Genomic DNA, 16,390 nt, shown 5'->3' on the forward strand with positions numbered 1-16,390 from the left:
CACAACTTTTGATATCAAAACAACTTACCTGGGCCCCAACTTGCAAAGAATTGTGATGGTTACATGGGCCTAATTACAACTGGCAGGCAAAAGATATTCATTCGAGCCAATTAACCCATTCTCAATTTTTATATTTGATATTGCTGATTGACAAAAATGAATGAATATGACTGACAATCTAACACTGATTCTAGGGAGGGTGCCTACTGAGCTTTCCAAATTGGAAAGATATATCACCACTTTGGAACTATATTTTTACTGGCGGAAAAATTAGGGCCATTTTACTCTCTCAAGTGATGAATTTGATCCTGTCAGGTGTAGTCTTCATAAATGCCATTTATGTTTAAAATGAGCCGGTCGAGGTACCCTTTTCTGGTCAGATATGGAATGTCAGACATGTATCCTATCCACTGGTAGTAAACATTCCACCCTCGAATTTCCTCCTTATTTTATATGATTTTTGTTAAAGAGCCACTGACTTTAACACACGAGTCTATGGGAAATTATTTAGGCCTGTGATACATTGCTCTGACTAACCACAGCTACGGAAAGCCAGCAACGCCAAGCCAAAAGTGAAGGAACATCAATATAATAACAATCTGACATGAGCAAATCATTGAAAATAAACTAATATTGAATATAAGAATGTTTAATGTAGATTATGCAAATAAAACAAGATTAAAGATGGAAATAAATGCTAGAGCAATTCCTCTTTGCAAGGAGTTAGTTTTGAAACACTTTTCATTTGAAATTAGTGGAGGACGGAAGCAGTGTTATTCATGATGAGTGGTGGTCAGAAATCTTCTGTGCCGATTTGGCCCGACCACTGCCATCCACTGTAGCTATAACACTGATGCCTGGCCAGAGGAGATTGTGCCATCTGTGTGGGTTTAGAACCGTGGGCCTTGTTATACAGATCCACAGTATATCTACAGTGTACTTATCAATTTACTGTTCCAAATGAAGATGAATATTAATCGTTTTGCATGTTTCTATTTATGTTTGCATTGTTTTGATTTACAAAGCATTTAACAGTATATTCATAATTCATCTGCTTATTTTGTTGCAAATAAAAATCTATTTATCTCCATTGCAGGTGACTGATAAAGATTAAATGTTATGCTTTTCTTATTCCTAAACAGTATACTTCATTGTTTACGTGTATGCATGAAAAATATACTTCGCTGAACAAATTTAATCCAAGATTTCTTTTCTGAAGATATGATGACTCAATGTTTTGTTTTGTTCATTTTGTTTTTGCTTTCGAGACATGTACATATACATGATTAGGCTCTGACTCTGACAGAAATGATTCTTTTAATTTAATGTCATTGAATAATAACACACAATCATACCTGTATGTTAAACTCTGTAATCATAAGTATTGTTACATGTGACTGTTGTGTTTGCGGGATATGAGAGGGATTCAAATTTTTGCATATTTCATAATGTATGTGTGTAAGTTGTGCCCCCATTGTGATGTCACTCATTTGCGTAAATTCTGAGAGATGGGTCAACCACAGCGTATCCAACACCATACATTAATCACTGTTTTTCTCTTTCAAAGTGATTACAAACCTCTTTTAAAGGGGAAGTTCACCCTGACAAACAGTTTGTTGTAAAAAATAGCAGAAAAATAATTAAAAAAACATTGACGAATGTTTGAGGAAAAATCCATCAAAGAATAAAAAAGTTATTAGAATTATTTGATTTGTGACATCATATGCGAGCAGCTTTCCTACATATCGTGTAGTAAAAAATCAATGAAATGTCATTTTCTTATAAAATTGAAAATGTTTTTAATGTACCTTCAGTATATCAATACTCAAATGATTTCACACTCGCTCCTAAAAGCAAAATAAAAAAATAAGTCATCATGAACCATTAAAAAAATGTATGCATTCCATATCGCATATCATATGGGGTGAGCTGCTCGTTTATGACGTCACAAATCAAAAACTTGAAATTCTGATAACTTTCTTAATCTTTCATGGATTTTCCTCAAACCTTCAATATTTTTAATTATTTTTTTCTGCTAATTTTTAAAACAAAGTTTTCATCATGGTGAACTTCCCCTTTAATCCTTATTCTTCCTTGTGCTTGGGAGTCAATATTCAGTTCAATATTTCTTTAATTTTTCAGTTCTCATTCAATATTTCTTTAAATTTTCAATTGTCACTTGCAGCTGTGCTTTCTTGTACATGTTGTAGAAAAATGTGGTTCACCCACAATCCCCCTCGAATGATAATGAAAAATTGGTTGCGCATGTTTTATTATGAAATGCATGAATTGAAAATTCAAAGAATGAAGAAGATGAAAAAGAAAAGGAACAATTATGAATATGAAGAAGTTGGCAGAGTGGTTATTCTTTTGAAGAAAATGAAAAAAGGTGATACAATGATTAAGTGGTAGAATGAAAGATGAAAAGAAAGAAATAAAAGAAGATGTGAAGAGGGGAAGAACAGGAAAGAGGTAAAGAATAAAGGAGAAGGAAGAGGAGGAGGAGAATAAGAAGAATAAAAAAGAGGAGGGTGAGAAGAAGAATATAAAGGAGAAGAAAGAGCTAAGAGTAATCAAGAGAAGGAGAAGATGATAAAGAAGGAGAAGGAATGGGAGAAGGAGTAGAAAAAGGAAGGAAGTGGAAAGGAGAGGAAAAGGATGAAGGATGACGAAGAAGTGGGAGAAGAGGAGAAAATAAATGAACTTAACTGAAATGAAGTGCAAGGAAAAGTTCCTGAAGAGGAGAAAAGGATGAAACAGAAATAGGATGCAGAGAGAAGCAAACAAAGTTGCATGTTTTGCTTTTTTCTCTTCAAATTATATTCTCATATTTTCCCCAAAGAAAGGTACCTCTACCAACAAGGTGTTGAGTATTAAAGCCAATGGCTTACTTTAGTTAAACAATGATGTGGAGTTTGGTAATAATTGATTTATGTATTTTCAAATTTGCATGTTATTTCTTTAAAATAGATCCTCTTTTAGCGCCTGATGAAACTGATAATACATATGACCTCTGCCCAGGTGAGCATGATTTAATGAGATATGACTCTCATACCTATATTTACCTTTCCATGTTATATTTGTTTAAGGGCACTTCCACAAAATTATGTGCATCCGACCCCCTATGTTTGGGACCTTTATGAAATTTTCTGTCTCTGATTTCTTGTTCTTTTGACAGTCTGCAATGTTCTCAAAGGACAATGACTTGGTCAGTTTATGAAGTGAAGTAAAACTTAAGAAAAAGGGGGTCGGATGTACAAAAATGTTGATCATTTTGTAGAATTGCCCTTAAGTTAGTGCATCATTATGAAACCTGTAGACAAGATGTATGTTCGGCATGATTATAAGCAACATTACTGGGCTGCACTTATTGTATATTGTAATTCTTCCACTGGCAAATTAAGGATTTCATAAATGTCTGGGGACCATGTGGGCACCCAGATAAAAAATCTTAATAGTTCCCCCACAAAAATCAGACAAGCAGAAAAAAGAACAGGTTATATCAACTCGAAAGTTTCCTGAAAACAATCTGACAGGCAATGCTAATAACTGCAGCCAGTTTCCCCATCTAGTCTTGTCTGCAGGCTTCAAGATGATGTGCTGACTGTGTTTGATTATTATATTCATTTGAAGATCACGGTTTAATTCATTATGAAGTTATTAACCTTATGTAACCTTTGGTCTTATGTGACACCTCAGGGGCCCTGTTACATAAAACTTGTTGATTGATAGTAAAGTTGATTTCTATAAGTGATTGCATTGATTAATATGTATGATTAAATCATAAAACTTGGCTCCACTATCAATCGCTAGGGTTTATGTTACAGGGCCTAGGTCAAGTCAGGGGCCCGTTTCATAAAGCTGTTAGTAACTGACTTTAAGAATGACTGGTGATCCTTTCTTGTGGTAAATGATATTCACCATTAAATGATTATTTAGTGTGTAAGAAAGGTTCACCAGTCGTACTTAAAGTCACTCTTAACATACAAACATCTTTATGAAACGGCCCCAAGGTGTGCACTCTCTCATCAAACCTTTTCAATTTTTTTTTTTCATTTACGCAGTGAACTATATATGATACCCCAGTCAATTTGAGGGGGGGGGGAAATATGGCAAAAATGGGAGAAGAGTTGGAGAATATTTATAAAGAGGTTGAAAATGAGAGAATTCAAAGTGAGGGAAAACAGAAAAAGATGAAGATGTAGGGAGAGGGACTAAGAGATAGAACAAAAGGATGCCGAGAATGAGATAGAAGAGAACTTAGGCCCATTTCACAAAGTACAAGGTGTAACTTTGGCAACCGCACTGCAAAAAGCCGGTGTTAATTTAACACCAGCCAAGTACCTATATCAGTCCACACCAGAGAAGAATCAAACCGATATTGGTTTAACACTACTGGTAATTGGTGTTGCTTAAATGCCATGTTGGTGTTAATAGCCTAATGCCAAATCGGTGCTGTTTCAACACCTCTCTGGTGTGTACCAATATAGATAACAGGCTGGTGTTAGATTAACACCGGCATTTTTGCAGTGCACCATGGTAACATGGCTCAGCAGCCAATCACAATGAAGATTTTCGTGGAAGTTGCCATAGTTGTAACTCTTTACGAAACGGACCCCTGATGGTGGATGAGAAGTGTAAAAGAAGGGCCCCTGACAAATAAACCTACCAATATTGATAAAGTGTCTTTCCACATTCATGTTTCATAATGGCAAATTGAATAGTTTCTTTCATATTGCACTTTAAGTGTTAATTTTATTGGTTTAAGAAGCAAATGCCATCATTGACTTATTTTTAGCATTTTTTTTTGTTAATGGCAAGTCTTACAAAACAGGTCTAAAAATGGACAATTTGCTGTAAAGTTGACAGCATTGCATCGGTCACATATTCTATGACATTCACTTTTGAATTTGACAACTTCAGATGTGGTCATACATGTAGTTATTAACCTTTATCTGTTAGTCTAGGCACATTGGTAAATGTACATACTGAATATCCATGATTCATACATTTCTTTATGTGCACTAGTCAGACTGAGAAAGAGGGGTTCAATTTGACCCCTTGGCTTGGGGTTGGTACAATAAATTAGCAGCTAGCAGCACCTCAAGAGGTGCTAATGAGGGCAATTATGCCCATTTGTGCACCTTTAAGGGTGCAGCAGTTAGCTATTTGCACCATGAAGGGTGCAAATTTGAACTTTTATAAACATTAAGTATTATGCACCGTAAAAGGTGAAAAGTTGCATCTATTACAGTGCATACAAGCATTTCTTGGTGCAAATAATGATATAAGGTACATTTTTGTGTTTTTTCCCTTTTAGGGTGTAAGATTACAAGTTTTTCATTTAGGGTGCAAAAAATTCTTAGCGTGTAGGCCAGCAGAAAAGAAGATAAATTGTTAAAATTTGTGACCAAATCTGCCGATTTGATGACCGAAATAAAACAGTTGTAAAATCTACTGATGAAAAAGTCACCATGCTCAGATTCAAAGCCACTAAAACAATGGAGAAGCCGTCAAATTAGCCACCAATCATTGTGAAATTCATGGCTATATCACCTGATCATCAAGCCTATTTCAAGGACACCATATTAGACTCTTCACTAGTTACGGAATATTTCACCCAATTAACTTTCCCATCGGTGTATTAAATAGTATTTAAAAGTCAAGTCCAACCCAATAAAAAGCTAATTTGAATTAAAAAACAAAAATCTAAATCAGATGAAAAGAAAGAAAGTATTGACATATTACTGCATTAGTTAGTTGCACATTTTATTATCAGATTTCAAACATTTCATTTAATCTCCAATAATTTAAACCATGCATTTTTTTCTTCATGGGAAAAAGTAAAACCATAACTGTTCAAAGGACAAGTCCACCCCAACATAACGTTGATTTGAATAAAAAGAGAAAAATCTAACAAGCATAACACTGAAAATTTCATCAAAATCGGATGTAAAATAAGAAAGTTATGACATTTTAAAGATTTACTTAATTTCATTACTTAATTTCACATAACAGTGATATGCACATCCTGGTCGGTGTGCAAATGAGGAGACTGATGACGTCATCCACTCACTATTTCTTTTGTATTTTATTATATAATATATCAAATATTCTAATTTTCTCCTCATTGTCAAGTGAAACAACAATTAATTCCGTGTCCCTGAACATGTGGAATTAGCATTGTACAATACCATATCGTTGAGTCAACTTGGTCCTAATGGTCAAATCTGTAAAAAATGAAATATTGTATAATTTAAACAATAAACAACAAAATAGTGAGTGAGGGACATCATCGACTGTCTCATTCGAGTTGTGCATATCACTGTTTTGTGAAAAATAAGCGAAACTTTAAAATGTCATAACTTTCTTATTTTACGTCCGATCTTGATGAAATTTTCAGCACTATGCTTGTTAGATTTTTCTCTATTTATTCAAATCAACATTTTCCTGGGGTGGACTTGACCTTTTAAAGCTATTATTGGAGTCCCTCTTTTTCTTCACATTATAAAAAAAACCAAGAGTGCTGTGTTAGTATAATTTTTATTTATTCAACACAAATCAACTTTTTTTGGGGTGGACTTGACCTTTAATAAAAAAAATCAAAATTTCTTTTCATATGTTGTTTAATATACATTTATGTTGTATAATTTATGTAATTTCTTTATAATTATTCTATTGATCATATTTATTTTACTAACTGCATGGTTATGATTTTATTTCGTTTTCTTTTCTTTTTATTTTTGTTCTATTAACTGCACCATATCAATCACCCAGGTTCAGACAACACCTATGACTTCACTGAAATTGGTAAGCCTAGAGTACCCTAATTATGCAAGAATATTCAACAATAATCCCTTTTAAGGTAGTAAAGGGTAGGGTTGGGCTCAATTACTTTCTTCAATTACAATTGCAAATACAATTATGTAATTGAAGAAATGTTCAATTCCAATTACTTTTCAGTTAAATTACATTTTTTCAATTAAAATTACCAAATTACTTTTCTCAATTACAATTACGATTTCAATTACTTTCCGTAAGTCATAAATGTCATAAATCAAGTATGTATTCTGTATAGCACCAAAGTAACAGAGAAACTGACAAGATGAAGGTCAGTACTTAGCATACATGTATGCAGGGGGGGGTGGTTACATGTGTTCAACCCCCCCCCCTTTATTTTTTTGTACCAACCCCTCCCCCCCCCCCTCAAAAAGGTTGAAGTGTTCTTTTTTTTTTTGCTTGTCTTACAAGTACAAGTACAATACTTAAGCCAGAATTTCAATTATTTTACTCAGTATTTTGCTTAAGCAAAATGCTGTTCCTTTTTTGTATTCAATTGTGTGTTTTGGCTGAGTATTTTGCTTAAATCTAAGTCAGCCGCCTACCTGGCTTAAGGCTGGCCAAATCAAGCATGCTGCGCACAGCTGGATATAACTGCGCATTATTTTGCTTGGGCTTTATGACATCACAATGGTTTATTCGTAAGTATTTGGCTTGATAAAGTAAAATACTTAGAAGTAAATTGAATACAAATATAAACATTTTGCTTAGCCAAGTAAAATACTCAGTATTTTGTTTGTCAGTCAATACTTGTCATTGAATACCGGCCCTGTAATTTTGTGTATCTTATTCGTGGGAAATGTTGAACTTTATCATGGATCAAAATTATGTGAACATTTAAAATCCTTAATCGCTAGAGGGTATTCATTTGTCTCGCAATCTACTATGGTCAACAAGGAAATTCGTGATCACCCTCGCAAAAAGTGTTCACTGGCTTTCTAGGAAATTCGTGATCACTCTCGCAAAAAGTGTTCACTAGCTTACAAGTTCACGAGCTTTCGAGTGCCGCTGCAACTCTTTATCAAGTGACGAAAATTATCTGAAAACGTACTCTATTTATACTAATCTCCAGGACCGTACGCACGAACGCGAGAACAATAGGTGGGCATTAATCCTTTTAGCCTTAAGATTCTTCAGAGGGTCTTGAAAAGGTTTATCGTGCTGTAATATGGAATTATTTATTGTTATTTTATCAAACCCATCAAGTATCATATCATATGTCTGTATCCTTATAACCATGGAACTACAAACTTTTAAAGATAAATACCAGTTTTGGTAACAATCTCAAAATGAGATTACCACCTAAGTGTTTGTTTGTATGAATAAAAAAATATGTGCCAAGTGGCTCTGGAAGAAAATGCGTAATTGCTGAGAAATGAGCAAAATAAGCACGGAATTCCATTAATGTTGGGTATTATTTTGAGCAGTATTGATACACTGTCCCACATATGCTTTCCTGTGCTAGTGATCATCAGAATTATAGGTTTTCAGCTAAAATTTCAAGATTTCACAAAGATAAGTTTATTTCAATGTACCAGATCTAGATCTATGATAATGTCGTGGCAATTAAACCTTGATTTTAAAGACTTTCTCATGATATAATTATTTGCTGCAACGTCTGTGATTACCTTCAACATATACACACAAAAATTGTTGTGAAGAATTTCCAATGCGTTCATTCCAGACTCTTTTCTCTTATTCTTGGACAAAATATAAGCGATTTGTGAGAGTGATTGTTCCCGGTTTACAAGTTTACTCTAATGAACTTCCTGACTGGAGCAGAACTAAAAAAGTTCATAAATTATGTTTTTTTTTTATAAGCTGTACTTTCTCTCACAACCATTATCCAAAGTGCTCTTATGTGGTACTTGTACTATCTTGAGATGAGGCATATCCTTTTTGTGTTGACATTAATGTCCATAATCTATCAGTCATACCCATTTATAATGAAACTAAATCATCTCATTATTGCACCGTTTCAATACCTCATATTTGGTATTACACGAAAGTATTATACAAAGTGTGTAAGTGTGTTATCGGTCATTTGTGTTTTAATCACTGGTCGTTACGGTTGCACGTCCTACCTGCTGGGATCAACATTTGTTCTTTTTGTCTGAATCAAACAAAATCACTGGAATTTCATGCTTTGCTTTTACCGTAAAGCCGTTATGGATTTTCGAATGATATTGGATGGTGTTTCTGACAGAGAATATGAGATCGTGGGTAAGGGAAGTCAAATTCATTGAATCTGGAAAACACGGAACAGAATCGGAATTTGATTTACTTTTGAATACAGATATTTGCATTTTCAAGTCGTCTGTTTCATCGTACATGTAGCCTTAAAACCTCTTTAATTGTTCATGGTTTTTAAAAGATTTTTTGAATAATATGTCGCAATTATCAATTATATTTTAAGATGTTACCCCTTGCACATGCACATGTATTCCACTGATTTTGTCATTTTTTCCCCACTCTTTATTTTCACTATCTTTCGCTCTCTTTCAAAAATATTCTTTATTTTACATGCTTGCGGTAAGTATTTTTGGTAATAAAAATATATTTTGTACTGAATTCAATACTTAAGATGTTCTTAGCTAAACTAGCTGTAATTAATTAGATGAGTCTATCATATTAAGAAGTATTAGCTTAAGTACATGTATATGCCTAATATAAAGACAAGTGGTATACTAATTGGAATCCAGAGATAATTGACTCGTAAATGTATTACCCACTTGTACAACCACTGATAAAAAAATGCAAAAAAAAAATGATTTTTTGCAAGTTCGCTTAATTTCATCACTGCATCTTGTTTGTTGATGATAAACATACATGTAAAAGAATAGTATTCATGATATAGGTGCACAATTCTACATGCACATATGCAAAATTAGAATAAAAGATATTCCTGTTAATTTTCCCTTGTGATAAGTTACTCATTACATCATGCTTAAAACTTGTTTATGTCTTATGCTTTTGCTTTTACATTTGAAGTATTTTTTTAGTATCATTAGACAATTATTTAAACTTATATTTATATTTCAAGGTTGCATGCAGTTGTTATAATTATTTCATATTTATTATTTCATATGGCAATTATTTCCTCCTGACTTTCAACAGACTATCATGAAAATATATTTTTTCACAATAAATAAATATGAAATATAGAATAGTTCTGTTTAACTGCTTTTAATTTTATACTTTGAAATTCAAATAAAATTAAATCCTACGTTTTTGCTGATCTCTCATGAAGGATACTGCATAAAAAAATCCATTTACTTATAGGTTATTTTTATAATATTATGAAGAGTATCATTTAGAAGCCTATTTTACTTAAAATTACCATATTCTCTTTTCACGCTCTGTCTCCATCTCTCCTCACTCTTCCCTCTTACCCCCCCCCTTGCTCTTTCTTCACCCCCTCCACTTTTTTGTTGATTTCCCTCCACATTTCTCTTTCTTTCTCTCTCTGTCCATCTTTCTTTCTTTTGCTCTCTCTCATGTTCATTACCTACTCATGCACAGTAAATTGCCAATTAGTCTACTGCCAACTCGTCCACTCACCACATGGTCTACTTTCATTTAGTCCAATGCCATTCCATCCATCAACATTTCGTCTTAACAACCATTTGGTCCAATCATCACTTCGTCTAATCACCATTTCGTCTCATAACCAGTTGGTCTAATATCCATTTTATTTTCATTCATTTTGCACAATTTAACACTTAGTCCAATAAGACCGAATGGTATATGGACTATGGCCATTGGATCAACTGGTTATTAGATGGAATGGCATTAGACTAAATGAAAGTAGACCATGTGGTGAGTGGACGAACTGATGGTAGACCAAATGATAGTAGACGAGTTGGCAATTGGACGAATTGGAAATAAACCCTCATGCACCCCCATTAAAAGTCACAAAAGCAGCATTCACAATCCATCAAACACCATTTAAGTTGTTTTTTTAAATGGTTTCCTCTTTTTATCTTTTCTTTTAATCTATGACAGGAACATTACCAACAAGAGGTTCACAATGCTTTCCTGTACCTGATAGAGTCAGAGAAGGGGTAAGAACTATTCTCTTTTATCCAATTTTGCACATATTGGTCCGTATTATGAAGTCTGCTTTAGGGATCACGCACGTAAAACATTTCCCATAGACTTGTGTTTTAAAATGGCACTGTTAAAAATTCATAAAAATAAAGGTGAAATTAGAGGGTCGAACGTTTACTACCAGCGGATAGGATATATATCTGACATTCCATGTCTGACCAGAAAAGGGTACCTTGACCAGCTCATCTTAAAAATAAATCGGCATTTTTGAAGATAATCCCTGATGGGACCAAATTCATCACCTGAAACAGTAAAAAAGCCCTATTTCTTCCGCCAGTAAAAAAATAGTTCCAAAGTCATTGATATGGTCATTTTCACAATATATGGTGTAACTCTGAAATTTCAATGTTTTTATCTGTAGCAGTCTCATAAAGCCACATAATTTAAAGATGCTTTGGCATATGAGTAACCTCAATGAGTGCTACCTCGGGTAGCATAGACATCTTCACTCATTACTTCGTTTAATTTTGGCAGGCACATAAGTACCCTAAGTTGCACCTTTTTTGTGTACATAAAATACATAGACTTTTTTTGGAATGCCCTTTCTTATTTCTGGAATGTTGATGATTACTTTTGTTATGCAGAATGTGAAGTTAGATGTTCAATGAAAAATACCAGATAGGTTTTTAGTGTGACTGCTTCTTTATTTCTGAGAACGGGGTGGTCCAATTTGTTGTTTCGGAGGCTTCATTTTCCGTTAACAATAGCTAACAAACTTTGTATTCCGAGCATTGGTTTTCAAAAAATAAAATTCTGCTCCCTAGGACCTTTATGCAACATTTGAAGTATAAACTTCCAAATAAAAACAAAATATCTTGGATCACACTTCTTTTTACAATTTTTTCAAAGCCTAACTGATCAAGGTTAATTTTCCGTTAACTGTTTTGAAGCCTCCGAAACAAACTTTACAGACTGCCCATATAAATATGAACGAAGGAACTTGTCCAATCAATACATCACAATGTAGTATATGGACACCTAGTTCACCTGTCAATAAATAGCAGAGATATTCCTTGCTGTTTGAAAATAAGAGATGATTCTAACTTTCCGTTAACAATTGAAGCCTCCGAAACACTTGAAGCCTCCGAAACAGTCAAATCACTTGTTTTTATTTTTTTGTTACTTCAGTCCAAAATTTGTAGGTTAAATTTGTATTATAATCATATGTTATGTTGTATAGACTGGCCTCAGGTAGAAATTGTATGAATATCAATTCAATTTTTTTCAGAATTCGCTGATAACATAAAAATTCTGTTTAGGAGGCTTCGAACATAAGTTAACACATGTTTTTTTTTGTTATTCTAAATTCATAGATAAGAGAGTGTTCACATTTTATTTTTTTGTTGTTGGTTTTGATCTACTTAAGAACAGAAACATATTTGATTTTATAATTAATAATATTTCTTAAGTTATACCTGAGCTAAGTATTTGAGATGGGATTTTCCACTCATAAAACATGCATTTCCCTATTTCTAACTCAGAATATAAACATTAGATATCAACTAAAAGAAAGAAAAGTCACACATATAAACCATGTAATGTTTATTAATATTGTAATATACAGTGGCTCAAAATAAAGCTCTGCATTTTCCCAAATTGACAGGCATCCTAAACTTATGTTAACACTTGTTTCGGAGGCTTCAAACAAGAGTTAACACCATATTTTGTGTTATTCCAATGTCCTGGATAAGAAAAATTAGGCATTTTTTCAACAGCATGTTTGGTTTTGATCTACAAAATTACAGGAATGAGTATTTCTTCATCAGATTTTCAAATTTTTAATGATATACAAAAGAACTTGTATTTGTGATTGAATTTTACATTTGTAAACATGTGTTATCCTCAATCAAATTCAGGTTACTCAGTGTGTAGATACATGCATACTTACACACATACGCACAAATACAATATTTAGGAACATTTTAATATACAAAGATTTAAATAAATCTTTGCATTTTCTCAAATTTTCAAGGTATCTGAGACATGTATGTATATATGTACATGTAAATACATGTACATGTAAGTTCTATGTTTCAGAGGCTTCATTCTCTTTGTCATACCATTATAAGTTAAGGTTTTAAGTTTGTCATCCAAAAACCATAAATTGGTGGACAGACCATCCTTTTATAGATTCTGAGGAAGTAATAGTGTTATTACCACAAATGACTAGATCATGATGAACATGTATTGGTATGGAGAAGTTTATGTAAATATTTTAAGCAACATCTAATAGCATATGTATCTTCAAGATAGGCATGAATACCAAATACAGGGTTCTCATTCTCCAAGCACTTAGTCCATAATAGTACATTTGCTTTTTTCATTATCATTATTTTATCAATATTTTCTGCACAATTTGTTTTGATGGAATTGTGAATTCAAGTATTTTCAAAATATAAAAGTCTGTCACTACAATTTATTTCAATGAGCTCTTGGTAATAAAGTACATAACAATTGGCATTACACTTTTTGAGTAATGTATGAGCAATGCAGAGTGACACAGCCTTATCATGTTCGCAATCAGTGATTGTGAATTGTGATCATCCATTTTGTACATTGATTTCTTCTGAAATACAGGTTGGTTAGACTGTGACCAGCCACCCCAAACCTACAATAAGTCACTAGGGAAGGTTCTCTGTAAATAGCCAGAATATTATGTTTTTGTAAAAAAAAAGAAGAAAAAAACTAATTGGAAAGAGTAATTTTTCTTCTTCATATACAGTCAAAATCTCAAGCAGTAAACTTAGATAGAAAATCAGATAAAATAGTCTTGACAGAAGTGTTTGTGGACTGTTTGGACTTTTCTCTGAGATCGCTGCATCTTAAGCTTGAATGGACCCTAAACTTTGAACATTGTTTTTCCCTATTTAAAAAGTTTATTCTGCATTCAATCAATGACTTACATGTATGTGGGTTATAATGGATTAATTTTGACATGTTATATACCTTTTAAAAGCTTGAGATGAAATAATTTAAACTCAATAAAAATTTCATAATTCATTTTGGCAACTTATACACTGTAGTTGGATTCGGGATGGCTGGTCACAAATTACCTATCAAAGCAATGTTAATCCCATTAACTTTCTCAAATAAAATTACTATCTGTGAGAGTTGTATCAGTTTGCCTTGAAGGATTTTCATTTCAGTTTTTAGAATATGATTTGAAATGATTTGTTTATAAATACTTAATGTACAGCTTACAATGTATGTCTTGATTGTCTTTTTTAAGAAAAAAAGTGGGAAGAAAACCAAGTGCCAAAGATATGGTAACATGAAAAAAGATCAAGATGAAAGCAAAGCATGATATAAAACCTTTCAAGTATAATTTGATTAATTTTGTGAGCTTAAGCTCTAGGTTGGTATGCAGACAGTACTTGTGCCATAAATAAAATTACCCTAACTCCATTCACTACAAGTGATTCCAATACCAACAATTGTTTTTAATTATAATCATAACTTACATGTATTGTATGTACTTTTTTTAAAAGCTTGTTGTTGAATGATGCAAAGTAAAGTGCTATTAAGCACTAATTTGAAAGTGCAGTATTAATAAATTCAAGTCCCTAGCATAGAAAATTTCACTAATCACACATACATGTACATGTTTGCTCATGGCTATGTTCCTTAACACTTCCATTTGATAAAACAGTAAGGAATAAATATTCAATTTTATATTGTCATATCAACAATATGGTCGAGGTGCCGCGGCCAAGTGGTCTAAGGTGCCTTGCTATCCATGTACTTGGAAAGTCTGGAGTTTGATCCTCGGCCGTGGCACCTATGCCCGTTAGCAAGGCATTTAATTGACAATGCTCTTTTATCCTGCATTCAAATAAATGGAAATGCTATTGGTATTAACTAGGTGTGCATTTGTTTAAAAAAAATCATACATTTCTAGTGTCAATTCAATTCAAATCCAAACTGCCTTTTAATGTGTGACTTTGATGCACTTACTTTACGTTGGTACTTTGGTATTTTGGGTAATGCACATCTACCTAACAAGCAGAATTTAAATATAGAAAATATTTCCTGGACATGTTCATTGTAAAAATATTGGATATTACTTTAATATGCATGTATATGTTACAGAAACTGTTGGACTATTAACATCATTGAAGTCTCCGAAACATACACTGTTGTTACCTAAAGGCATACAAAAAATAATTGTCAACCAACTTTCTGCATTGAACTTAACATATAATTCTGGATTTTTTTACAATTGGATTTAACATAATAATAAACAAGTGTTAAAATTGAAATAAGCTGTTAGCTATATGATGGAAAACGCAATATGTTAACATGATTGAAGTCTCCGAAACACTCTGGGAACCCTAGCAAAGCCACTGAAACACAAGTTTCAGTATTTCATCACTTTGTTTATGCATCATGAATATTCTTTTCTGTATGAGATGTACTTCTATTACTATATTCCCTTTAAAGCTGAACAATTACCTATCTTGGCACCAAGGCATTGAAATATGATGTCTTTGTGCAGTAGTTAACATTCGTGAATTACATTTTCCCATTCACGAGACATTAGTTTGTTTGATTTTGTTTACATTCAGTCCTATACTGATATGCCATTTGAAAAAGATAGATTTGTAAAAGTAATCAACTTAAATAAGCGACTTTCATAGTGCTAACATGACTGAAGTCTCCGAAACACATATTTTTGTTAACTGAAGCCTCCGAAACACACTTGGGAGAAATTTCCAACTTTCTTATTTGGTATCTGATTTCCATGGGATTTGTGTTAGTAATTAACCTTCATGGAGAAGTAAATGTACAATAATTTTTGCTTTCCTCTTCCTCTTGGAAGACATGTAATTTTAAACACTTTGTTGTCAAAATCCAAATTTGTGATAAATTTCAAAAACTCATAGAAATTTTTAGAAAACTAATAAACTTTGACTCCAAAACTTTTAAAAACCTCAAAGAACATTTAATTTGTGAATGAAAAAGTGCAAATGAAAATGTTTTCCATGAAAAAATGTGTAATTTTGGTAATGAAATCAAAAGGCTGATTTTATTCAATTTTTCTCATTTTTCACAGTTGCACATAATTTTTTTGAGGTTTCTCAAGTAGATTAAGCTCCAGAACAGACAGAAATGAAGAATTTAAACATTTATTGACCTGTTTTTATTACAAATGTTTAAGAAAGTCCATTTTGAAATTTTGATCTTGAATTTTGAAAGTTACACCCTTGACCGTGAAAAGGACCATATATCTTCCCGATTTGGGCAAAGGAAGTTCAGTAGTTACCATCCCTAGAATAAATGTTAGATTTTCAATCATATTCATAGACTTTTTTCAATCAGCTAAAGGGCAATTCCATAAATTTTTTACGTCCGACCTCCTATATGTGGGACCTTCATGAAATTTTCTGTCTCTGATTCCTGGTTCTTTTGACAGTCTGTAATGTTCTCAAAGGACCATGAC

General features: G+C 32.9%; 1 protein-coding gene across 1 annotated transcript in view; it reads left to right on the forward strand.

Moving 5' to 3' along the window:
• The window catches only part of LOC129281307 (phosphoinositide 3-kinase adapter protein 1-like), a 99,472-nt gene that overhangs the window by 17,298 nt on the left and 65,784 nt on the right, over positions 1-16,390 (forward strand). The window contains exons 6-8 of the mRNA XM_064112889.1: positions 2,971-3,021; positions 6,778-6,810; positions 10,846-10,904. Of these exons, the coding sequence (XP_063968959.1) occupies positions 2,971-3,021; positions 6,778-6,810; positions 10,846-10,904 (143 nt within the window). The remainder of the gene's footprint in view (positions 1-2,970; positions 3,022-6,777; positions 6,811-10,845; positions 10,905-16,390) is intronic.

Source organism: Lytechinus pictus, chromosome 18, assembly GCF_037042905.1.
Source record: "Lytechinus pictus isolate F3 Inbred chromosome 18, Lp3.0, whole genome shotgun sequence".
NCBI lineage: Eukaryota > Metazoa > Echinodermata > Echinoidea > Temnopleuroida > Toxopneustidae > Lytechinus > Lytechinus pictus.